Raw genomic sequence first — 26813 nt, 5'->3', positions numbered from 1 at the left:
ACCAAGCCAACAAGACAACTTTACAAAGTGGCCAAACATGAAATTACAACTTCTGGGTCTGTCACATGATGCCATGGGGCCCAAAAATACTTTTCCCCATAGATTACACTGTGAAAGAGACATCTGTAAATCAGTGGATACATTTTTTTGAGCGTCACAGCCCCTACAAACTGACTCTTTTCACTGTCAGGATTTGATGCATTTGGTCAGAAAGCATTTTGAGTCTAGAGAAGACACATAATTAAATTGTTTTTATCCCACTTCAAGTTGGTAGAGGGCTAAAATAAAAGTTAGCTGTTCGACCACTGTAAGTCTCTACTGTGCTTGCTTTATGGGCCCCAAAATGCGGAAGATCCATTTATACTGCAAGGCCTGCCTTAAACGCTGTCTCCACTTTTTTTTAAACACCCATGAGCGGCTCCACTTCCAGAGAGTCGGCCATGTTGTTTAACAGAAGCCGAAAATGGATAAACACACTGGCTCTAGACAGGACCATTGGCACATTGGCCAGTGTAGTTCTCCTACACGTAATCTGCAGCCTCACCAGTAGGTGGACCTAAATCCTACACTGGACCTTTAACAGGAAAATATATAGTATAGTGCTATCATATCTGCTGGTGAACAAATCCACCTACCAGAGCTGCTTCTCTTCTTCCTCGATGGCCCCTTAAGGTCCAGTCAACTCTCTCCAAACTGTCACTGCTGGATTTCTATCCGGAATTCATTAAAGTAGCACAGAGTATCTTCCGCTGCAGTCAAACTGTCCAAAAAGCCATCTCAGCAGCAGGCTGTAACTGCATAATGACAGCCTCTTGGCCCGGCAACATCACTGTCAAGTTAGCTGTGCCTTTCCCCGGACTCCCAGTGTGTACACACGCTTCAGTCAAGCAGGTTTTTAATAATGAAGCCTATATCGTCGAGCTGAGCACACTTTCTCACTTAATAACAAATTCAAACTTACCCAAGATGACCAATTTCATCTTCTCAGTCCACAACGGGTGTCCACAGAAAACTGTCCCAGAATCCCCCGTGCTCTGAGGTGTTGAAACACCATTTTTTAAATGTATGACATTTCAAACAAATCCTCAGCCGCTGCTTGGTCCTTCTTGGCCTTGGCTGGGTCTTGTCCGTAGGAGGTTCTTTGTGTCCAGAGGTTTGTCTAAGCCGGCGATGTCTGAGAAGCAATCAATGCTACCAGCCTTGGCTGCGGCACACACACACCCAGAGAGAGTTAACTAACTGCCCCCAGTAGCCCAGACAGTGGCAGAGGCCACACACACACACACACACACACACATACAATTCTTTTCTTTTATTATCCCTCACTCTCAAAGACTCAGACTAAGTTTCCTGGCAACCAAGTAGTCAAAAAGAGTTGTGTTTGTGAGTCCAGGCCCTATCGTCTGTACGTAACAATGTGTGTGTGTGTGTGTGTGTGTGTGTGTGTGTTACTTCTATTCACAGATTAGGCACTGGAGAGGAGATAATCTGTGTGGGGTACAATTACCACCCTACCCAGATACGCACACACACACCATAGCTACAGCAACACAACTCACAAGAACATTGGTATTCTACTGCCGCTCATAAAAGTGTTTGTGCATTGAAACAAGTAAAAAAGTACTGATGTGAACCTGGACCTGGACGAAAATAAACCACACACCCCCAGAGCTTTATAGTGCCATTCGAATGCCTTTGAGAGAACTTCCTGTGGGTCACTCGTAGCTACACACACACACACACACACACACACACACACACACACACACACACACACACAAGAAAAAAAGGAGAAAGTCTCACTGGGGGTTTTTAAACTGAGACAAATATGACTGCGAGCATGAACGCAGACAGAAACTTTACATCCAACACAGATATGATCACTTCCCCTTCCTCCCCGCTGCTTCAGTGACCACGACCAATCCCTGCGAGTGACTTAATGGCCTGGAATAACTTGAATTAGCTGATTACAGCGGTCGTCAACGCTGACAGGATCAGAAAATTAGGTCTCAGCAATTTCAATAATAAAGCTTTAAAAATTAACTCTATCACAATTGGATTACAGTGGTGCATGTAGGAGCCAGTACAGAGCCCAAAAATAGCCCACCACAAATCCACCATGGAAAATCCACTATTATACAGGGAGAAGAATGAAGTTGCTGGAATGGGGGGAAAAAAATGGGTACGGATCTTAGTACTGGGAGGAAAGAGGTGCATGTGAAGAAAGAGAACGCAAGGGCAACTGAGCAGAAATGAAGCACTTTCATACGACAATGGAAATCCGAAGAGAGACACACTTTTGAAAATCTTTCTCATGTGACAAAACTCTTTTAATTTCCAATAAAAAGAGAAAAAAAAATGCTTTCTCAAGTCAACCTTCGTGACTCTTGTTTAATAGTCCTTGAGGAATTTTATTTACATTGGTTCGGAGAATGTTGCCATGGCAATTTAAGTATCAGGCAGAGAGAAAGACAGAGAGAGAAATGATACAGTCATGATCAAATACAGTCTTGTAAGCTTATTAAGATCAAAATCTGCTGCTTCAAATTCTTAGAAATCTGGATAAAACTTCAATTAAGTCACTAACCATCATTTAACAATTGTGTTTTTTTTAAATATTCATATCTTTAGAAGTTGAAAAGAATACCCAGTGAGCGTTACACTTGATCATTCTGAGAAATATTACTGAAGTCCTTTAACTTCCTCTGTTGTACCTTCTTTTACTGAACCAAGTCTGCTTCTGGCATTTGTCGCAATGACCTTCAACTACTTTTGAATTTGGACTCTACCAGCTGACCTGTTTTTCAGCACCAGGTTGTGCCCACGATTGCAGCTGTGCCCTTGCACTCCCCCGTGTGAGACTGTGCTACAAATTGGAGCACAAAACAAAGGATTTGCTCATTGATGTAAAATATGTGACATTCAAACAGATGTCACTGAAAAAAAAAAAATCTTTGATCAAACACTGTGATGGCTTTGCTGGAAATATCCCAGTGTGATCTCCTGCCATCGATGGTGAAGTTTGCCACATTTACAAAAGGAGGGGGAAATGAACTTTCACCAGCAAACAATGAAGTGAAATGTAGGGTTCAAAGAGTTTTATGGTAGATTTGAATTTTTGTACAGATACAGGATAAAAAAAAAAGGAAAGAAATTCACACATAATTGTTTTTGCTTTACATCAAATGATCAGAAAAAGGGAAAAAAATCACTGTGGTTGAACTTCTCCCACCCCATGTCACGTCAAGTCTGTCTCCTGGAAATTACATTCGTCCGTAGTTAAACTGCTTTCTTAATTATACAAAGTGCAGGACCTTGACACCAGAACTTCGGGTTTGTGTCCAGACTCCTATCTTTGGTTTGGGTAACAAAAGCACTTTGGTTACGTTTAGGGAAAGATCATGATTTTGGTTACATTTAAAAAACAAAAATGTTATAGCAAGGACTCTCGTCTTAAATTCAGGCACAAATGCACTTTGGGGAAAGATTGTGATTTAAGCCAACTGCTAATAAAATACAGTAATTAAAAAAGTAATGCTGTAGTCACTAGAAGTGGATGGTGTATTGCATAATTGCCTATTTTGGCAGAAAACAACTGAAATATGTTGTCAGTGAGCATTTTGCTGATGCATTCAGTATCAACATTTTCGCAACTTGCTAGATACGTTAACTAGCAACATTTCCTCATTATGTTAATTGAAAACATAATTTGCTCTGCATTAAGTTTCCGTCAAAATGTATTTGCTGATTCAAATTACTTGGGCTGGGAGACAGGGCTGCACAAGTAGCTAATTAAGAGGTCCCAAGAAAAAGAAATGGTTTAAACCACTGATATACGGCAAACAAAGCTGACAGTGTACCAGGGTTGTAGTACTCAAAATGGGTCTTGGTCTTGAGACCACTTTTTGGTCTCTTTTTGGTCTCCGTCGTGTCTCGGACTCGACCGCATCTTGCAGTCTTGTCTCGGTCCCAGACAAGAGGACTCGGGATTTATTATTTAACACCATGACTGCAAGGATATCACGAAATTATGTGTTGAATAAAGATGGTTGAGTTGATTTCAGGTACTTAGTGTTTGATGCTATGAGTGTTTGTCTGCTCATAGAAAACAACGAAAAGCAATGCCTTTTGATTGTTTCATCAAGACTTTTCTCATGATGCACTTATACACACATACATATATAAAGTTTGGCAATAAAAGAGGCGAATAAAGAGGAATCTTCATTTGTTTTTTGTACCTGTTTTTAAGGGAATGTAGATATTTCTGTGACTAAAGTACAAAGTTAGACAGCTCACCTGGATATGATGTGCTTATGATGCACCGGGTGAAGCAGTGCACACTAGAACAGTACAGGACAATGACAGCAGACAGTGAACGCAGCCTCCATTTCAAATTCCTGAACGTTTCTCCTGACAGAATTTGAACCTATTAGATTTAAGTCGAATGTGATGTATGCTGATAGCGGCAGGATATTATCGGCAGGTACGTGATTCCATCGTATAGATCAAGATTATCTCTAACAAAAGGAAAACTGACAATAAAAAGAGAGTAGTGCAAAAATGTGGGAATGTGTTCGGAAACTGAGTCCCACTTTTTTCTCCATTGTACTTTTTTAGACTTGCGCAATCACCAAACTTTTAAGGACATGGAAAATAATCACATTTCCCCAAAACTTTTTCAGCACCACAGAGCACTTAACAGAGAGGGAAATGTATAAAGGAACGAAAGAAATATCGACTTAAGAATCTCATAAAAGAACAACATAAAAGAGAGTTAAAAATCCCTGGCAATTACTGTCAACCTGATTCACTTTGAACCTCAAACTACCTGATCTCCCCTCAAAGCCACAGAATTATAAATTATACAGCCCAAAATAATAAAATGTCTTTACAAATTACAAAGCCTCATATCACCTACTCGTTAATGAAAACATCTGTGTGTGTGTGTGTGTGTGTGTGTGTGTGTGTGTGTGTGCGCATCTTCTCGGGCTCCTACGCCAGCGTCTTGAAGGCCTGCAGTATCATGTTGGTTTGGTGGCAGAGCCGGTTGGCGCTGACAAACACGTTTATTACTCTGGAAACAACCGTGACAGAGACACAAGGACACACGTGTCAATCACGCAGCAAAGAAACCATGGCAACAATATTAGGATTGATCACTTTGATCTGGCTGGAATGGAGAATGTCAGGCTTCAGAGAATACAAGCCAGCGTGAATCCACAGGAAATGGGTCAAGGGAATTATTCAGTAATGGTGGATTTGATAGAAGCGGGCCTGTGATCAAACGACAACCATTTACATGGTGGTGACAGTGTGTGTGTGTGCGTGCGTGTGCAGCTATTAAAATGCGTTGGCAGAAGTGTGTGCATGTGAAAAAGAAAAGGCTGAATGATTGAAAGCGAGGACAGAAAACCGACAGAAAAACCTCCTGAAACAGAGAATAACTAGAAACAGTATCATACTTTCCATCTCCGAAGTAGGTTTTGAGAGTGACACTGAAGCTCTTGGAGTATTTCACAAACTCCTTCTTCTGCTGTTCCAGTGCCTAACCAATAAACACAGACATCCTTTCAGCTCCACTTATTCCACAAAAGCTACGTTTGTTTAAATGCACTTTGTCTTCCTCATGTATCTACTTACGCGTCTGTTCTGATACTGGTATTTCCTGAAGACAGTGTTAACTGTGTCTAGCAGCTCCTTGATGGCACTGGCGATGTCTCTGTGGATAACACACACACACACACAAATAAATGCACGTTAGCAAAACAATATCGCCAAATCTGTCTGTTTCTTGTCAGGCAGTGATACCCTGATAACTACAGTTTCCTTGATCCTGCTCGTCGTCTCCTTTTCTTTCCCTTTTCTCACGAGCATGCTTTCACCTTCAACTTTTTCTCCCCTCGTATGCACTTGAAATCTGCCGTTTCATAACTTTAATTTTTCAGCATTCCTTTTGAATTGACTTCATTTCTAAGCCCTCCGCTGGGTAAGTAACTTAAGCAGTGACTCACTAAGAGTATTGAATTCGATCAAAATAATGGCAAAGTGGGCCAAGAAAATGAAATGTCTTTCACTTTCTCTCTGTAGTATGTGTATGTGTGTAGTGTGGTGCAGTGGACAGGGATATAAAATGGCATGCAGGGACTTTACAGTTTTGTCATCACTATTCTATAACATAAAAAGACATGTCTAATACTAAGATGTGTGTGTGTGTGTGTGTGTGTGTTGCATGTTTTAATGATTTAATTTCTAAACACTTTAACTAGTTCCACAGGCTGATGAAGACTAAGACGTTGCATGAGATGGAAGACTGCGAAATGGACCTGCACTTGCACAGCCCCTTCCTAGTCATCTGACCACTCAAACCACTTTCAACACTACGAGTCACATTCACCCATTCACACACATATTCACACTAGTGGCCGAGGCTATCATACAAGTTGCCACCTTAACACACTCGCACTCACACACAGACGGAACAGCCATTGGGAGCAGTTCGGGGTTTAGTATCTTGTTCATGGATAGTTCTAAGTATCGAGTATCGAACTGCTGAAGACCGATTGAGTTGACATGGCTGCTGTTCCCAAGGTTGCCAATGAACTGCCATGCTCGACACTTGTGTTGCAAATTAAAAATAGGACTTGAAAAATTGTGTATTTGACGTAAATGCTGATTTTTATTTTTTAACCAGTCGTAGATATAGCACAACTGACCAGTTGGGGAAAAAAATCGCAAATTCCATTAAATGTCCATTAAATGTCAAACAACCTGTGGATGTACACAATTAAATTCAATCTCTAGAGATGTTCAGACACCATTTTTTTCTTCCTGATACTGATTCCAATACCTGAATATACTGAGTATCCAATTCCAATTCCATTGCGTAAAAATAATAATAACAATAATAATAATTAACAGCTGTATACTACTAACCTATTTCTGTTACAAGAAGCCAAATAAAGTGTGTTACAGTGGAATAACAACTATTACATAAGTGCACAAAGGATGATCTGCACATTAATTTTAACATTCACAATATTATACTTTTCTGTTGCTGCCCAAACAGCACATCTACTGATACTAGATCGGGTGAATCAATGTCATGATAACACAACGACACCAACACTCTTTCGCGAGTTGCCATGTAAATGCATCATGCCTGCAGGGCAGGCTAATTGACCACGGTGAGAAATTATGTTATAAAAGTGGAGTAAAATACGTCTTTTCAAGTCAATTTTGCATGCCGCGGCTTCAGGGCACTTGGATTAAGACGGATGAGCCGTTCTGACATTTTTGAAATGCATTAGCAGAGTTTTATTACATTTTCAAAATGTGGGTTCCATGCACTTCAAGTGTAGCTGTTATCCTCCAATACCCCAAACGAGTTCTGTGGATTAAAAAACTACACTAGACTTCTTGTCGGCATGAGGGTCAGTAAGTACTGTCTGTATTTTCATTCTTAAGTGGCTGTTTCCTTTAAGGTGTGTTCAGACAAAGTGTGAAGCATGAACAGGACCACTGGCCTGTTTATGCATTCTCTATTTATTCACCACATACAGCTAACGTACCAACAATACAGACGTTAGCTGTAGATAGCAAGGTATGCACTAAAGTGTGTGGAGTGTGCATGTGTTTGTTTTGACTCAGACTGACCTCAAAACTCCCCAGGAACTACTGAATGATTTTCAACTTTGTCTTTGTGCCATTATGCTGCATAGAACAAATCTGCATTGATTCACAGATACTCATGTATTTCCTTTGATTTTGTATTCCACTGCGCCTCATCCAAAACTACACACACACACACACACACACACAGAAAAACAATAATTTTAATGCATTGAGGGTCATTAACACAAATACACACACTGTATCAAATCTTTAGCACCAAATAAATTATGAAAGAGAAAGATTTTAACAACCTACTGCAGTGGTTGGCAAAATCCTCTAGAGGCATTTTGCAGCGATGTATACAATTAATACAAGAAGTTGGACTGAAACTTTTATATAGAATTAAACCTGGCGTACATTGCACACCCGCTCTCACACTCACACACTGAGCTGTCTTACTTGATGGTCTGTAGGAAGCCTACTCTGTCATTGATCTCATCTGGTATGGTGCTGAGGATGTGTTTCAGAGCGCGGGCCCTCTCGTTCAGCTCCTGGAACTCTGGCTCTCGCCTGTCAATCACCAACTCTGAAAACACAAAGACAAAGAGAAAAATCACAAACTCCTCAGACCCCAGCATGTCAATTCACATGCAAATACCTGCAGGGGACACGAGAGCGGAGCCATTAATAATGTTGGTCTGCTGTGCAAATGTATAAAATTAATACGGCATCAAGTATACTTGCGTGAATGTGTGTGTGCGCACACTTTAAAGTGACAGTGTTTAGTTTGTTAACCGACGGCAGGATTAAAGCAGAACTTGGGCTGTGCCACACAGGAGGTACATTTAAAATTCATCCAAAGTGTGTGTGTATGCATGTGTGAATTCATTACTACCATCAATCACTGTACACAGCACAAGGAATTCAATTACAGACAGAAACGGAGGAGCATTTGAAAAAGGGGGGAGTGGTGGATTTGTGGAGAAACAGCTCCCCCCAGTGGAGAATGGGTATAATGGAATGTGGGCAAAGGCATCACAGAAACCAAAGCTAGGTTGGAAGTGCATGTGCTGGCAGAAAGTTAATGTCGGATAGTTTAATACGTCTACATGGCTGCCCTATGTGTCACATCATATTCCCACCATTCACTGAGCATCCTACCGTCCAAATCATCTGCAGCCATGCGAAGCAGAGACTCATGATAGTTGATTTTCACGTTCTTCTTCTCCAGTATCTTCAAAACAAAGTCCTGGGTCAGACCTGGATTCTCCTTCTCTGCCTTGAAACACACAGACACACAGCAATCCCAGTCAACCTTGGTCTTTTGTGGCACTAAAATCTATCAAATCTAAAATTCAGCTGATGGTCTAAAATGACTCAAAACGTACAAGTATTGGCACAATTATTACAGGAAAGATGGCAGCTCATCCAAAACCAACTAACAAAAGAAAACTTTTCTTTTTACCTTTATAAGGGCTGCTCTCAAGGTCTGCGCTGCTGATAAATTGACTTTCTCCAACTGCAAGTTACAGAACACAGACACACAAACGTAAGCCAGTGGCTGTAACACAAACACACATCTTTGCTCTCATCATGGCCTCTCTTCTGTCCTGAAATGTAATTCTGCAGACATCACATACAAGCCAGGAATCCTGCAGTATCAAAGGACACTGTGCTGTTGTGCTGTGAAAAGCTGTGTTGAGTCTGTCCGTCTGTAGAACTGAAATGTATTTCATTCCTCTGAGCTGATATTCTGGTATTACAGAGCTCGCCACAGACTGGAAGTTCAGTCTGTCAGTTTGCCCTCTGTGTACTCACATGTGTGTAGCTCTAAAATAAAAAGTCCTTTAATCATCAATTTCCTTTCAAACTTAACCAAAAGAACATGAAATATTTTAAAATCGGAAAATAAAAATAAAAAACGACTACAGCGATCAGGTTCAGGATGAGTGGACACAATTGTGTTCAGTAAAAAGTTGTGTGTAATTTATTTGATTGATTGATCCAGTTTTGTTTTCAAGTATGTATTGCCACATGCACAGTAGTATCTTTTACTGATTGTATTTGTCTTGTCACTTTTGTCGTTTGACCCCTGTGTGTTTATGTTTGTCCATTTTTTTTAGACAGATCAGCCAGAGAATAGAAAACAAGACTTCTATGCTTATCTAATTTCTACAGATATGTTTGCGGCTCTGTGAGGTTAAAGGTATACTATGCAGGATTTTTCTCAAAAACAAAAAAAGTAATCCCTCTTAATCATCACTTATAACCACTTTTTCTTACTTTCTTCCTATCTTGCTGTGTTAGGGACGTTTCTGGGCATGGAGCCCCAGCCAATAACAATGCAGAGTTGTGGTCGGGACTTTATAAAAAGGTAGCAACCAGGTAGTAGCAGCATGCATATGAAAGGAAGCTACATGTTTACGAACAGTAACCAACAATTCCTGCATAGTGTACCTTTAAGCATGGCAGTGATTTGAGCTGAATGCTTCCATCAGCATACTCTCAATAACGATGCAGATGGCACAGTGGAACAGCGGTTAGCATTGTCGCCTCAAAGCAAGAGGTTCCTGGTTTGAACCCAGATTGGGGGAGCCCCTCTGTGTTTGCATGTTCTCCCCGTGTCAGCGTGGGTTTTCTCCAGGTACTCCAGCTTCCTCCCACAGTCCAAAGACATGCAGGTTAATTGGTGACTCAAAATTGTCCGTAGGTGTGAATATGAGTGTGAATGGTTGTCTGTCTCTGTGTATCAGCCCTGTGATAGTCTGGTGACCTGTCCAGGGTGTACACTGCCTCTCGACCATTGTCAACTGGGATAGACTCCCTGACAGGATTAGCTGTTAAGCTCAACCCAACTTTACTTATATAGCACCTTTCATACAAACATGCCTCATACAAAGTTCTTCACATAGCAAACTCGAAAGAACATAGACACAATTTAAGGATTAACATATACAACTATACATGAAGTATTGCAAGACTAGGACATTACAACAAAACAATAAAATACATACAAAAAATACAAAATAATTGTATATAAATATCTAGAGAATAAAAACTAATAAATAATATAGAGTAAAAAATAACAACACGGACAAAATAAGGTAATTAAAACTTAAAAAGACAGGTCTTTAATTTATGTTTAAAAATACCGCAGGAGCTCACCATTCTAATATCCAGAGGCAGTGAGTTCCACAATTTAGGGCCATAAAACTGAAAAGCACTCTCAACACTACTTTTATGGGACACATGAGGAACATTTCAAAGTAAAGCAGTGGAGGACCTTAGTGATCTGGCTGGAACATAAAATGAAAATAAATCTCTGATGAATGGAGGGACAAGGTCATTTAAAGCTTTATAAACAAGTAAATTAACTTTAAAATCAATTCTAAAACATACAAGTAGTCAGTGTAGTGACTAAAGCAGTGGGGTAATGTGATCCATTTTCCTTGTTTTAGTTAACAAGGCTGCTGAACTAAATTTTTGGGTAATCCAGTGAAAAGGAAATTGCAATAGCCTAAATGACTGGTAATGAAAGCCTGAGTGAGTATTTCAGCATCTTTTTAGGTTAGAAAGGTCTGACTTTATGTACCTAAAACGAAAAAAGAATGTCTTGATGACCTTGTTAAAATGCAAATTAAAATTTGAATCTGTGTCTACACCACTCCAAAGTTTGTAACATTAGATTTAATGTGCTTGCTAAGGCAGCTAAACATTGAGTGCAATTTTTCTCTTGCTGCTTTGGGTCCAGTTAAAATAATCTCGGTTTCTTCCTCATTTAGCTTTAAATGTTTTTACTCATCCATACATTAACGTTAGCTAGACAGGCAATGAGAGCATGCAGTGCATTAGGGGCATTTGGTGTGACAGAGGTGACAGAGATGTATCATTGTGTGGCATCAGTGTAAAAATGATAACTGATATGGTGGCAGCTCAAAATGTTTCCAAGTGGAAACATATAAAAAGAAACCAAACTGGGCCAAAAATGCTTCCTTGAGGAATACCATAAGTCTCATATGAGCACCCAGCTTGCCAAAAAGACTGTCTATCAGTTAAATATGACTTAAACCAAGCTAAAACACCATCAAAGACACCAACCCATTTCTTCAGTCTGTCTTTTAAAATACTGTGGTCGACTGTACTAAATGCTGCACTTAAGCCTAAAAGAAGAACAGCCACATTGTTTGCATACGCAATAATTCTCAGGTCATTTACAGCTTTCAGTAGGGCTGTATCAGCACTGTGGTTTGCTCGATAAACAGATTGGAGCTGCTCTAAAATGCCATTGTTGGTTAGATGAGCCAGCAGTGTATTAAAAACAATGTTCTCTAAAACTTACTACGAAAACGTAGATTAGAAATGAGTCTGTAATTGTTTTAATCCGAGTAATCCAGACTGGATTTCTAGTGGATGCAAGCTACGTGTATGTATTGCACTTTTATAATACTGTAACAGACTAAGTGTCAAATGTAGACAAGTGCAAATGCGCACAAACAGCCCTCCACACACTGACCACTAATCGGAAGATCAGGGGTTCAATCCCCAGCTCCTCCAGTCCGCTTGTTGAAGTATCCTTGAGCAAGATACTGAACCCAAATTGCTCCCAATTGGTGTGTAAGTGTGTTAAAATCCTTGTATGGTAGCCTCTGCGACCAGTGTATGAATACATATGTGAATAGGTGAATGTGACTCGTGGTTTAAAAAGCGCTTTGAGTGGTCAGAAGACTAGAAAGGCACTATACAAGTGCAGGTCCATTACATACACGCATACTTGATCTCCATAAGTTTCAACTAACTAGGGCAAAAACTGTGGCTGCCAGGGTTGGGAAACTTTTTGTAGACTGACCAACAGACTGACAGAGCGAGCTATAGAGCTGCTGGTCACAGATAAAAAGTATACGTACCTTTTTATGTCTCCACTTTACTTCACTTTTCTTCCCTCTTCAAAAACAAGCACACTCGCTTGTCTGGTCTCTCTTTCTCTGTCGGGTTGAAGGCGCTCGCCCTGGAGAACTTCCGCTGTGTTGACTGGTTATGCAGTGTTTTTCTGTTGCATTTGTTTTCAGTGTTTGTGTTTTTGCCTCTGCATCGTTTGTTAATGTATCTGTTTTGGCTCTCTGCAGCATTTCTTTTAATTTGCAGCTCATTTCTGTTGTTTAAGTTGTTTTGGATTTCTGTCTGTGTTTTTGAATTGGCATTGATCCTGAAGCTGCAGCAACTTTCTCCTAATGAAAATGTTTTGGGCCTTCGTCGGCCACTGTTCAAACACACACCACATAACGACAATGACAGCACATATCCTCGCTCGCACTTTTTCCTTGTTGTTAACTGAACATTAACAAGGAACACTGAACATCTACTGTTCCCTTATCTCTATTCAGCTGCATCATAAACATCTGAACCTTGCACAGAATCTCATTCAGCTAACCTCCAACAGCATTTCTTTAAACACACATTACACCCTCTTCTACTTGACCTCAATTTACTACACACATCCACTTTTTTTTTTTTACTTCAACTGAAACTCTACATTCTTTACCTGGTTAAAGACGGGGAACATCACAGTGTAGAGAGCCATAGAGACTATTGAGGCTCTGTCGGCTTCATTCTTCATGTCCTCCATGGTAATACCTGACCAATCAATGGTCCTTTGTGTATGTGCTTGTCCACCGATGCCAGTTTCACCTCATTCAATCAGTCACAGAGGCTGACAGAATGGGAACAGACAAGGACCTGAAGAAGAAGACGAAGAAAGCAGGACAAGTGAACAAGAATGAAGAGACACACGGCGGTAGATGAAAATGACTGACAATGAAATTAAATTTGCACCATGGTTAAAATCAGGAACCATTTCAACCACTTTATTTTGGTGTATTTAAATGTGCTTGCATTGAAAAGAGGAGACATAAAATTTGGTTATGAAATAAAGTCATAAAATCCATTTCATAATGATTCCAACAATGCACCAGCTTTATTCCTTCACATAACATGTCATAAAATCCCGTGTGAACCACTTCCCAGAAAGCCTTTCAGTCACAGACATGATCATCACATAACAGCCGTAATGCCGAGGAGTGTGAGCTTTACTGTCCCACTGGGTGCAATGGTGACAAACTGGCATGAGTCATACCTGAATGAGGAAAACCCTCTCCAATATTACTGCTGCAATAAAAATATCACTGTGATAAATATAGAACCTTGGCGTACACTGTCAGTGATTTTTTTTCTTCAGTCCTGTCATGAGGAACAGTGAATCCTGCTGGTTAAAATAAGAGTAAAAAGTCTCTATGATGTCATCTTAATACCTTGATATCTCTTTCTGTCTCTATCTGACACCACCAAGACCTGTTCTTCCTCTGCCATTGTTTGTTGGGTGACACTTTTAAAGCATGCAATATGACGTCTGTCTTCATTCAACTCATCATACAACAGATCATTTATCGCAGGGCAGAGTCACTGCTTAACATACCAGGTCTGTCTTCATGTGTGTGCCTGATCTTTTCAAGAATCCAGTGAGTCATCATACAAAGACCTGACAGCAACTACAGTTCGCTGCTCTGCACTGGCTCTCTGTATCATTTAGATTTGATTTTAAGCTCCTCCTCCTTGTATACAAAGCCCTACATGGGCTAGGACCAAGCTACATTGTTAACTCCCTTTTTAACTATTTGCCTCCAAAAACACTGCAATCATCTGCTGCTAGTTTATTGTTGGTTCCCAACAACAGCCGGAAGAGTACGTCAAATACGTAGCCTATACATAGAATTTTAAAAAAGCTTTTAACATTTTGTCAACTGCGTCTACGGCCTGGCATTTTTTCCTCTGAATGTTGTTGGGGTCATGTCTAAATAAACCTCAGTTGTGGTGGCTAGTCTTGAATCTCCCTAGCAAGGCTCGCTATGGACTCCAAATCTAAAAATAAAAAAGTCTCAGAGGAAAATGGAGATGGGTGGACAGATTTATTTGCTTTTACCACCAACTCTTACCAAATGTACTATAAATAGCTCACTGCTAACCAGCCATTTTGTGCTAAAACATATTGATGAATGCTCATTTCAACCTATTAGTAATGCTGAGAGGCTATTTTAGACGGGATTTGACTCACAAGTCAGTCTTTAGACGCTTTGCTTAACTAAAGACTGATGTCTTTCTCCCTGATTTTGTGTTTAGATGGGCGTATACAATTTCAGAGTTAAAAAAAAAAAATCTCCCTACGTTGCAGAACCAATAGNCAAAGTCACTGTAAGTCCTTCATTTCCACAATCTTGTGGACTGTGCACACGTTTGATAAAACGGAGTTAAATCTCTCGGCATCCATTTTCAAGCTCTCTGTGTGTTTGTTTCCTTGCGGACGAGCAAAGGGGGAGCGCACATTTCCGGGAGGGCCTTTTCAAAAATGCAAGAGGCGTTGCTTTGTTGCCGGCCATTTTCTCCAGTGTGTTAAACACACTTTAGAAAGGAGTGTCCCCAGACTATCAGAAGGCGGAGATCTCTGATTGTCTGGTGGCGAGGCTAAGACGCGATAGTCTGTGTTAACTCCCCTGATTGCGGCTCCACACGAAAACAAATTTTTGGTCAAAAATGGCTCTTTTCATAGTAAAAGTTCCTGACCCCTGCTCTAAACAGAGAAAAAAGGCAGGGATACAATTATCAGACAGTCCTTTTTGGATTCATATTTCTTAATGATGCATCTGTGCACAATAAAACTTCCCCCAGGTAGATATTTCAGCTATCAAACACAGGTTTAACTAATAAGCAGAATGACTGCATTATATTTAGGTGTACCACATGGCACTCTGTTAGGCCCACTGTGCATGCTGGCTCACCTGAATAAAATAGGATTAGAGATTGGTTTTGTTAGTTACACCTGTGATTAACCTGCCTTGACAAGTCAAAATATCTGTCAGGACAACTTTTTGAGTCGCCATAGCAGCAAATGAAGCTCTTGTGAAAGTTCACTTGGGAAGATGATATTTTCCATGCTCAGGCTGTAAGTTTCTTTCTCACCCTGCCATTCACTCCTTGCACGCATGCTTGCTCACTATCTCTAGGTGTCACTGTCTGGGTAGGTGGATTGATTCATCACCTGTTTTCAGCTGATTCACAATCAATCAATAGCACAGTGACCCACCTTCTCTGTCAGCCTATTATTTTACTGCTCCTTATTTTAAATATGATTCTTTCTCAGCTGCAGTTCCTTGCCCCACCTCCCCATCACCACCTAGTCTTTATGGATTCATCAGCCTCATCTGCCTCAGAGTCATCAGCCACCACCACCAGTGTCTGCTGCTCAGATGTCCCTGAATCACAAAATATCTCCCTCTGGTATCCAAGCGCCTAAAACCTCTATTAAATCTTCATCTGTACACTCATGTTCTTTATTAAGTATTATCTTTACTCCATTAATTTATCTCTCCTGATTGAAATGGCTCAAAGTTCACAACAACAATTTTGAATGTCTGGTTTATTACCATCCAGCTGAGTTCAAAGCCAACAGGGCACTCGGAGCTCTCTAAAACACTCCACTGATAAGATTACAGGCATAAGTCATTGTGACATCTACAAGCCAAGCACCATAATTTCTCTGTGGTGGCATTTGTGAAACAAACTATCTTGCTTCTTCCTGAAATTTGATGGTGAGGTTACTGAGGTTAGTTCTCTGTTTGACAGCTGGGACAGTCTTCCCTTTTCCCATGTCCACTGAACACACCACCTTTGTGGCAGTGATGCCAGGTGATGTCACAGTTTATCACTTTAAAAAACTAAAAAACTATACCCTCTGGCAGAAAGAGGTCACAGTTAATACAGGACACTTACCTGTGGTGAGGTTGTCGTCAATAAAGAGTAGAGAAAGAGGTGTTTAGTGTTTTAAAAAGCGAGTAACACCCACAGGTAGCGTTAACGCGCTGTCATGAGATTAGCAGTTCAAAGCAGGTGCTCACCTCCGTCTGTAGTTCACCGGCGCTGTGTCGCTAATGTCCGGTGATGAAACAGCGGGAATATAAAATACACAACAACACACAGGTGCTGCTGCTGTTTCCCTTCAGTTACGCCTCCTTTTATGGTTTGAGTCTCATTCAGGAAGTTTTGTGCCAGACAAAGCTGGAGCTGAGAGCCGGGGTGGGCGGTGTTAAGAGCTGAGCGTTGGTATCACAGGAGAGGCTGGTTGTAGTTCTTTCGGTGAGTCTCCGTCATGCGTCGTCACTGTAATGGCCACCACAATGGACTGCAAGTCCCAAAAAGGTACAGGTGGTGTATTTTTTAATGTCAACTTTATTGAAGGGAGTGACTAATACAAAGTCAGATAATAGCGAGCAGAAAATCTCAAAGATACAAGTGTCAGACTGAAATTAAACAATAAAATGATGTATGGTCGATATACTTTTCTAGTTATTCACATGTTAAATTAAAAACAAAACAAACAAACAAAAAAACTAACAAGTAGGGCATTCAATTTATTATCATTGCTTTCGAAGTAAAAAATAACATCTTTGAAACTTCATTTTTTTCATTAATTTAATTTCATATACTTTATTAATCTGAGGGGAAATTCAATTTTTTTCACTCTGTTGTCATTAACACACATGCACAAACAGGACCTATACATGCACAAAGTGGAGAGATGTCAGAGTGAGGGGGCTGCCCCGAGCAGTTGGGGGGTTCAGTGCCTTGCTCAAGGGCACCCCGGCAGTGCCCAGGAGGTGAACTGGCACCTCTCCAGCCACCAGTCCACGCTCCGTATTTGGTCCAGACCCGTCTTAAACCAGCAACCCTCCGGTTCCCAACCCAAGTCCCTATGGACTGAGCTAGTCACTGGTATTTGTTCATTTGTAAAGCCATACTGGGTAAACTCCCTTCATACATTTGTACTTTGATTGAACAGAGATCTGCCTGTAGCTATAGTCTGAGATCTCTAGTTAATGTTGTCTGTTCCTAGTGCGCGGACTGAGCTGGGGAAGAAAGCTTTTATGTGCTCTGCTCCTCTCACTTGGAATAACCTTCAAAAATATTATAAAGTACGTGAACTGGTCTCTCTGCCTGACTTTAAAGCCTTCATATGTACAAGGATGAATGAGTGAAATGGGTCTTGTCATTGTGCGTAGGTGTTTTAATATTTCTACATACTACTGTATGGCTTTTGTGATTTTCAGTGTGTGGTTGTTTAGCCATAACTTTTTGTATGCTGCTGTCTGGGCCAGGTCTCCCTTGTATAAGTGACTGTTGATCTCAGCGGGACTTACCTGGTTAAATATGGGTTGAATAAATAGATAAAATAAATATTCCCAAACTTTCAAAAACTGTATAGAATGTAAACAACTATAAAACAAACGTACCAGTGTTTCACGTTCATTGTTGCAAAATGTACATTTTTCATCTAAGTCAGCAAATCTTGACAGCATTATGTTAGAAGGGTAGACATTGTGCAAGATTTTAAAATGAATCTTTCAAAGCCACATATTTCCAGAACGATTTGTGAGTGACCGTGAGTTTTTCTTTTTAGAAGACAAGCTTTGTCTCATATGTTTAGCAACCTGAACTTAAACTTCAGCTCCAACTTCAACTTTATTTTGTTACTGGAGGGCAATTAGTTGCACAGCAAGGAAAAAAAAAACACATGTATAAATAATTGTGGGGAGGTGGGGAGAACCAAATACATTAAGCAGAAACAATGAAACAACAGTGGACAACTGAATACAGCCATTGCTATGTTTATCAAAAACAAATCTGAGCAAACTGAATAATTAGCAGCAACTGAGAATGAGAGTAAGTGATGTGCAAAGTGACCCTGCAAGATGGATAAGATGGATTACAGGATCAACAATAATAACAGTAATAATAGGGTATCATTACTGTTATTATTATTATATTGCTTTTATCGTTATGATCATGTTTATCTTCTTTTTTTGTTTTGCTTTTCTCTGTGAGTGCTGTTTTTAAAGAGCTATATAAATAAAGTTCACTTGACATTTTGAATTTTGAATTTCTATCCCACGTATGAATAACACAGGTTCTACTGTAGGTATATTTTGGTAAAACCTTTTTTTTTCTGTTTGGTTGAAAAGGTAGGTGTTATAAACTGTAGCTGCAGCCTACAGCTTTTTCAGACTACTTTATTGTAATGTTTTACACTGTACTTTTTAAGCATCTGTCATTTTCTGTGAGAGGCTGTGACTTAACTTACATGAATTTGTAGATGAATACATGTTTTTTTTTTAATTAATTGGCATAAACCTGTGGGAATGGCCTCAATCACAGACCCAAATTCTCTGTAGTCACAGGCTGGTTTATTTTAACCCCTGCCTGGGGCACTTTCAGAGCTACACAAGACCATTATTACGTTTTCCCACGTTTAGAAAGCACAAACTGTGTGTGTTAACAGTTTCTGGTCCAATTCAGTCTTCAGTGATATATCAAATATATATTTAGAGTTAAAATAACAGCAAATTAATGAGCGCACTATGAGATTAACCGATGCACTGTAGGACAAGATGGTTCTCTACCAATAAGCGATACACATAAACAGCAGTATCAAGAATATTTAATCAAATTGCAGCGGTCAGAGCCTGTTATACGCTTGATATTTGTTACTTCGTTACTTACTATGCTGAGGAGGCTTATTTAATGTGTAATAAAGCTGCCAGGTCAACATAAAGCCGCCCTAAGGAGGACCGACGCTCTTGGGTTGAAGCAAACCCGGAAGCAGGAAGTGGTGACTCCTCTCGCTTCACCTGGCTACTCTTTGGTCGACGTTCATTGGACCAATGGACGCGGAGGGGGCGGGGTCTGCGGCAAATGAACAAGCAGCGAGCTGCGGCGCTGGAGGAGAGCAGCAGAGAGAGACCGCACACATCCATCCATCATACCTAACGCCGCTTATCGGTAAGAGCCGTTTTTATGCAATAACCTACAACTGGTTCAGTCACAGAGGCTGCACTGGTTTATCCGAATGGCATGATGGGATAATAAACCTTAACTGCTCAGCTTCTGTGAGATATAAAAATAATTAGGGCTATTTCTGAGTTTGTGTCTAGAATTGTTTTTTATGTAGGTGTGGGAATGTGTTGGTGTTATAGGATTATTTTTATGGACTAGTAGGCTATAAAAGGATTATGATGTTATAATCAACATGTGTGGGCTTTTAATAAGGGGGCGGGTGGAGACGCACATTGGAGCCAAACATATTTCTCCAAGCCTATTGATTAAAGCCGTTTAACCGTGTGTCCACCATCCACTGCTGCTTATTTTTTATCGCTTGGTTTACGATTGCATTGCTTGTTTTTGTTTGTTTGTTTGTCATATTCTCCACTGACAACATGCCCAGGCGTTGCAGTGTGGTTCTTGTCCTTGAAATACAGGCAAAGGCGCAGTGAGTGAATGTGTGTGAATTAACGAGGCAGATTGTAGTAGCCTGGTCCTACCCTATCCCCACCCCGCACACACACACACACACACACACACACACACACACACACACACACACACACACACACACACTTGTTATCCCCTCATGCAGGTCTGTGTATGTGTGTGTTCATAGTGGTTTTGGTGGAAATCCATGTAGTAACCTGCAGATTCAGGTCAGATATCTAAGAGAGAAACAAAACCTGTAATTCAAAGCTACAATATTATGATGTAATTATATGTAAAAATGACATTGCAGCCCCTGGATAAATCATTGGAATTTAATGTAAAGGGGGGGAGAAAAGAAAAAACAATTTAGTGTCTCCTCCTTCTCATGCCTCATTCTCTCAATCCACCTATGATCTCTTTATCTCTGCAACTAAGATAATGACCTCCTAAATCCTCATTTGGCAGCAGAGTTTCAGCAGCTCCATATTCAGAAAAGCAGCATCCCTTTCAGTCATAATCTCGATGAATTAATCCCATATGCATCTGAATTATTGGTTAATCTCTTCTGATATCCTGCTGTTTCCTCACTATCCCTTCCTATGGTGTTAGCGCTCGTGTGTGTATGTTCTGCCTGTTCCCACTGAACGCTGCATTAATTGCATTTCAATAATTAAATGTCTTTCAAATCAGTCTAGCGAAACAAAATGAGGGAAGGGAGAAGCAACTGAGTGAGTCTGAACGCCCTGCGCACAGCCTGTGCATGTGTGTGACTGCCAAGCATAACCTTGTTTGCGTGTATGAGTGTGTGTGTGTGTGTGTGTGTGTGTGTGTGCTGGAGTGTTGACGCTTTCCTGTCAGTTACATATTCTGCTGCGAGAATAAGAGGAAATTTGCAATAAGTACTGCAGTTGACTACAGATACGTCATCTCAGGCTCGACTGAAACCTGTTATTTGATGCAGTGTGAGGTGGGGGGGGAATCAAATTTAATCTGTCTTTGTCCTCCTGAAATACTTTTATGCTCGTGGTTACTGAATCTGAATTTACTAGAAATGCAGTGGAAAAAAAGGCTGGCAGTGATTGGTGTGAAAAACTGCTTATTTGTCTTCCAGAAATGGGATTCATCCACATGAGAAGCACATAAAACACAGCACAGCAGTTTAAGTTATATAATACATTTACAGTATATGATTAAAAACATAAAGAGAAGTGGGTTAACTACATTCCAGTAGTTTGTCTTTAGCTGTTTTTTCCACTTTTCCCTTCACTTTCCAAACAGACGCACACACTGAGGCGCAGCACCTGCACATACGCACTCAGGCAGCAGGTTTGTCCCCCCGTACATTCTGCTGCAGCAAAGACACAGGGGATTAGTTTATACCTGGCCAGATAGGAGGATGAGAGCAGGGAGAGATTCAGAGAGGAAAGAGGTCAGGAGTTATATCAGGGAGTTACAGAGAGCAGAGAGAGGAAATCAAAAGAATGGAAATGAATTGTTTATTTAAATGAATGCACCAAACTGAGTGTTGGAGGGAAAAAAACACTGGATATATACTGGAGCTGCAACGATTAATCGATTAATTGTCAACTACTGTTAAAACAAACCTGTAGAATCTACTTAATAAACGTGAGGTAACAATTTGCACTCTGTTTGTTTGAGAAGCTTTCATCTCATGTCTTGAGTAAAGACGTATCTGAATTTAACAGCTATGACACACTCAAACTTCCTAGGTAAATTTATTAATTCATTCATTCATTTTCCGTAACCACTTATCCAGTTAGGGGTCACGGGAGGCTGGAGCCTATCCCAGTTGACATTAGGCGAGAGGCAGGGTACACCCTGGACAGGTCACCAGACTATCACAGGGCTGACACATAGAGACAGACATTCACACTCACATTCACACCTACGGGCAATTTAGAGTCACCAGTTAACCTGCATGTCTTTGGACTGTGGGAGGAAGCTGGAGTACCTGGAGGAAACCCACGCTGACACGGGGAGAACATGCAAACTCCCACTCCCACTCCTAGCTCCTCTGAGAAACAGAAACCAAGAGGAGTATGCAGTGTTTGAATGCAGCTCAACAGTCTCCGGTCCCGCAGATGAAACTGACTTTGGCGTGGCATGGGTGCTGACACATGCACGTATTGCAGTGCAGGGATTATACAGTATATCTTGGAGTAGCAGTTGCAGTTGTTACTGATGACAAATAGGTAGAGTAGGTTTAATTTACCCATTATCAATTATTTTACTTGCTGACTAATATACTAAGTTAAAATTAAAATGATATGCATGTGTTTTATTTACCAACCTACAAAATCCTTTTGTATCCAAGTCATCTTGCTCAAACTCCAAGTCTCAAATCCCAAATCCGAGGTTTCTACCTTTTTTTTGTTCCCCGTTAAAGGGTTTCTTTGGGGGAGTTTTTCCTTATCCTCTGTGAGGGTCCAAATGACAGAGGGATGTCATATGCTGTAAAGCCCTCTGAGGCAAAAAAGTGATTTGTGATATTGGGCTTTATATAAAAAACTGAATTGAATTTTACAGTGCAACTAATTAGTACACTTTTTAAGGAAAAAAAAGTTGAAATTTTCTGATTCCAGCTTCTTAAATTTGAATATTTTCTGGTTTCTTTACTCCTCAATGACATGAAACTGAATATCTTTGGGTTGTGGACAAAATGTGATATCTGAGAACTTCATTTTGGGCTTTATGGAAATGCTTTTTGACATTTTCCAACATTTTCTGACATTTTATAGACCACATCAAACAACTTATCGATTAATCAAGAACATAATCTACAGATGAATCCGCAATAAAATAAAACAAAAACAACTGCAGCCCTCTGTTCTGTTATCTCAGAACAGAAACCTCTAAAATAAAGAGAACATTATCTGATAAATTCTGCCAAGATACTGGTTTACTCTTTAATATTTAAAAGCAATCATTTTGAAACAGTACTTCTTTGGAGTTGGTGGATATTATACTTGTCTATAACTCTATACAAAACTCTATACAAGATTATACAGATTTAAAGGAACTTACTGCCATTTCACAGCAGTCAGTACGTTTACATGCATAGCTTAATCGAGCTATGCTCAAAATTCGATTTTGGCGTCTAATCGGACTTCTGTCCTTGTCCCAGTTTACATGCAACTGAGAAAATTGAATTACTGACGGGAACATGTCCTCCTCCTCAACACTAGGTGGCGATATGCGTCATTTCAGCGGGTTAATACGACCCCCTTTCCAGTTGACCTATTACGTCACTTAATAATAAACAACTGGAGTCAGGCGGCAGACCGGCACTTAATAATAAACAACTGGAGTCAGGCGGCAGACCGGCATTTTCAAACAACAGTGTGTGGAGCATGCGCACATGCATTGTCTAGTTTAACTCCGATTAAGGCGTATACATGCCGGAGAAAATCGAATTCCAATTGCATTATCTGGGTGTCTTAATCGGAGTTGGAGAACTCCGATATTAGCCGGAGTAACGGGTTTACATGCACTTCAGTTGTCCAGTTATAGTCGGATTAAGGCAATAATTCGGTTTTTTCAAGTGTCATGTAAACATACTGAATGTTTTCAACCCTCTACGCTCTGTGCAGCCTACAGCAACTCTNGTTACTGATTGTGCAGATAAGGTGCACGCTATCCCTCGTGGTCATGGTGATTTCGAGAGACAGACAAGAACGCTGTATGCTGTTGGAGGGCTACAGCAATAGTATGTCTTGTCTGTTCCGGGATCACATGCCAGCGTGGGGGGTGTGGAGCATGCGCACATGCATTGTCTAGTTTAACTCCGATTAAGGCATGCTGGAGAAAATCGAATTCCAATTGCATTATCTGGGTGTCTTAATCGGAGTTGGAGAACTCTGATATTAGTCGGAGTAACGGGTTTACATGCACTTCAGTTGTCCAGTTATAGTCGGATTAAGGCAATAATTCGTTTTTTTCAAGTGTCATGTAAACATACTGAATGTTTTCAACCCTCTACGCTCTGTGCAGCCTACAGCAACTCTCTGGTTCACACATATGCACACACACATGCAACCTGGTATCGATCTGCAGATTGATTGATGGCACTGAGGACTGGGGGCTGAGTGAAGACGAGGCACGGTGGCGGGGACAGAGACAGATCTCTCTGAGGAGGACAGCGAGACGGTTGAAGAGATTTGGTAATACCCATATTTTCCCCTCGCTCAAACTCCACGGCTCAAATACCAAATCAATTTGAATTACTCTCCTAATTGTCTCACTTGTCACTGTCATTGTCTCTCTCGATCTCTTCTCAATTTTCACACCTGTTCACCGGCTAACCCTCCGCCCTCCCTCCGAAGTGAGCAAAATAATTTGAACAGTTCAGTTTGTGAGCGATTCAAACACTTTTATTATCACCCTGCCGTCTCTGCTCTCTCCGTCTCCATCTCACAGGGCTATCACTTCTTATTCGGCGTCACCTGCCTTGTCTCAATCTTTACACCCCCCATCGAACACACACACACACACATACGTGCATGTCTCCCCCATAGGACTAGTTGATAGTGACCTTTCCTGTGCTCCAGTGTCTCCCCGGTCTTTAGTCCATTTGAAAAAGCCTCCAGTCTTTTCACTTTTACCACTGACCCCAAATAGAGGCCGATCCAATTACAGCTCAAACCTCCTAACTGTGCTCCCACAGCGCCGTAGCTGCTAGTGTATGTGTGTGTGTGTCTGTGTGTGTTTTTCTGATATAGAGAAAGAAAAGAGACACTGTTGAGTGTGTCTTGGCAGAGTGTGGGGAGCAGTCAACCATCTTGCCATGCCATGCAGGGGGTCGTTAGATATCATTGGCTCCGAGTCAATGCTGGTGTCTTCGTGGAGGCTGCTTCCATTCAGCTTTTCAGTGCTCTTCCTGTCCCCCTTATTCACCTCTCTTTTGCTAATGTCCAACCCATGTGTCGTCTTTGTTTTTGTTGGTTTCTGTCTCGTCTTTTTTTCCCCTTCTCTCTCTCAGTGTATTAAACTGTCTTTATACCTCTTTATCGCTCTGTGAGTGTGTGTGTGTGTGTGTGTGTGTGTCCCTCTGGGTGTCTCTGTTAGCGGGGATTAATAAAGGGTTGTTAACCTCTGTTTGCCCTCTGTGGAGTGTACAGTGAGCATCCTGGGACTTCAGGCAGGGTCTGTAGCACGTTGTGTCATTTTCTAACAAGCTGCTGTGGTAAGGATGAGCTGTAGGTGAGGTGTTGTATCTGCCACAGGGACGGATATAAACTGCAGGGGTAGAATTTCTTTGTTTAACGGGTTGTTTCTGTAAGTTTAGCAGGTGCTAACGATCTATGGCTACGCCAAACACGCAAACACAAGAAACCCCATGTATTGTGCCATTGCTGTGAGGGTGTGGCTGAAACCCGGAAATACAGGAGGGCACTTTACAAATGAAATAGTCTCTCCACTACTCATGAGACTGTAGAAGTTTTAGCTAATCAGGTTTTCTCTCTCCACAGCAGCACGTATCTCTTGTTGGCTTCTCAATTACAGAATAAATAATAATCTATAACACATTTCACACTTAATTATAATTTCCTATGCACGAGGAAATTGAATTTATCGAATTGGCCACTTAACAAATGAAATGCTGTAAATGAGACAATCCTGCAGTTGCTGGAGAGACAGTTTCTACTTTATAAGATGATGCTCAGTGTTTCCCCCTCGGGTTTTACTGGCCTGTGGAATTTGATCTGTTTGCAACCGAAGGTAAGGTAAAACCTTAAAGTCCCCGAGGGGCAATTTGAGATACAGACAGTAGTCATAAGTACAACAAAACAGACAATACATAACACACAGAATCCAGTATCACACACTGTCAGGGGTAAATCATGGACAAACAGTGGTCACTGCTGGTTAAGATAAGGGACAGACGGGACAAAGGACAATCTGAGTGAAATGGAGCCTGAGGAGGAAGCAGCCGTTAGCCCCGGTTTCACTACAGGCAGATTCACTTGCTACAGGGGCGAGAAAATTAAACCTGAACAGCCAATCAGAGTGATCTCTCTCACCGACAAGCTCCGCCGCGGATTCAACATGCGCAATTGGCCGAAAAGCCACCGACGTCAACGCCAAAGTGCCGACAGTGCGGGACACACCGTAAAAACTAGGGCGACAGACGCTCACCGACGGCCCAACTTTGGTCGACAGCCGACCGTCGGCTTGGTGTGTCAGGGCCTTTAAGGCACCTGAACCCCTCGGCTGTCAGGATGTACCACTCTGTCACTCCGCTCTCTCTCACGCAGGCGCAGAACGTACGGGCCACTTGGCCGTCGGATGTAGTCCATGTAGTGTTCAAATGCAACTGACACAGGGCGACGTGAGGCGACGTAGACGACGCAACAGTTGGCTTTCGTCGCCGCTAGTTCTTTGATGTCGGTTTGGTGTGTCCACCTTTAGTGCTGCATTTAGGGAGGCAAAACCTCCACCCTGATGGAAGCATCTGAAACTCAACAAGGAGGGGATGTTAAGAGGCTGAGAGGTTAGAGGTGACCCTCTCTTGAGTGAACATGCTGGTATCTTAAATAAAACTAATCTAATTTAATGTTAAATAATTAAAATATTGGCGGCATGGTGATGCAGTGGTTAGCATTGTCTGGGTACTCCAGCTTCCTCCCACAGTCCAAAGACATGCAGGTTAATTGGTGACTCTCAATTGACCATAGGTGTGAATGTGAACGTCAATGGCTGTCTGTCTCTATGTGTCAGCCCTGTGATAGTCTGGTAACCTGTCCAGAGTGTACACCTCTCGCCCAATGTCAGCTGGGATAGGCACCAACACACCCTCGACCCCCAACACGATAAGCGGTTACAGAAAATGA

General features: G+C 41.2%; 3 protein-coding genes across 6 annotated transcripts in view; 1 reads left to right on the top strand and 2 right to left on the bottom strand.

Annotated features, from left to right (window-relative positions):
• Nucleotides 1-1199, bottom strand: part of LOC126406060 (WD repeat-containing protein 49-like) — a 39210-nt gene extending 38011 nt beyond the window's left edge. The window contains exons 1-2 of one of the 3 annotated variants that reach the window (XM_050070194.1): nt 962-1199; nt 636-710 (exon numbers count right to left, since the gene is read on the bottom strand). The gene's annotated coding sequence lies outside the window, so the exon portion shown is untranslated. The remainder of the gene's footprint in view (nt 1-635; nt 711-961) is intronic. The other 2 variants (XM_050070201.1, XM_050070209.1) reach the window with 2 other exon arrangements.
• Nucleotides 1200-2385: 1186 nt separating this feature from the next.
• Nucleotides 2386-16731, bottom strand: pdcd10a (programmed cell death 10a). Of its 2 annotated transcripts, none has more exons than XM_050070301.1 (8): nt 16554-16731; nt 13151-13344; nt 9077-9130; nt 8773-8890; nt 8071-8197; nt 5641-5719; nt 5463-5545; nt 2386-5074 (listed from the first exon to the last, which is right to left on the bottom strand). In XM_050070301.1, exons 2-8 carry the CDS (start codon nt 13232-13234, stop codon nt 4993-4995), a joined length of 627 nt encoding a protein of 208 aa, XP_049926258.1. In that variant the 5' UTR covers nt 13235-13344; nt 16554-16731; the 3' UTR covers nt 2386-4992. The 2 variants fall into 2 exon arrangements, with proteins under 2 accessions (XP_049926258.1, XP_049926265.1); XM_050070308.1 differs by lacking the exon at nt 16554-16731 and adding an exon at nt 16429-16552.
• Nucleotides 16732-19430: 2699 nt separating this feature from the next.
• The window catches only part of serpini1 (serpin peptidase inhibitor, clade I (neuroserpin), member 1), a 31089-nt gene continuing 23706 nt past the window's right edge, over nt 19431-26813 (top strand). Inside the window, exon 1 of the mRNA XM_050070248.1 lies at nt 19431-19491. The gene's annotated coding sequence lies outside the window, so the exon portion shown is untranslated. The remainder of the gene's footprint in view (nt 19492-26813) is intronic.

Source organism: Epinephelus moara, chromosome 2 (assembly GCF_006386435.1).
Source record: "Epinephelus moara isolate mb chromosome 2, YSFRI_EMoa_1.0, whole genome shotgun sequence".
NCBI lineage: Eukaryota > Metazoa > Chordata > Actinopteri > Perciformes > Serranidae > Epinephelus > Epinephelus moara.
The sequence above is the reverse complement of the archived record's forward strand: the minus strand, read 5'-3'. Positions and strand labels throughout refer to the sequence as shown.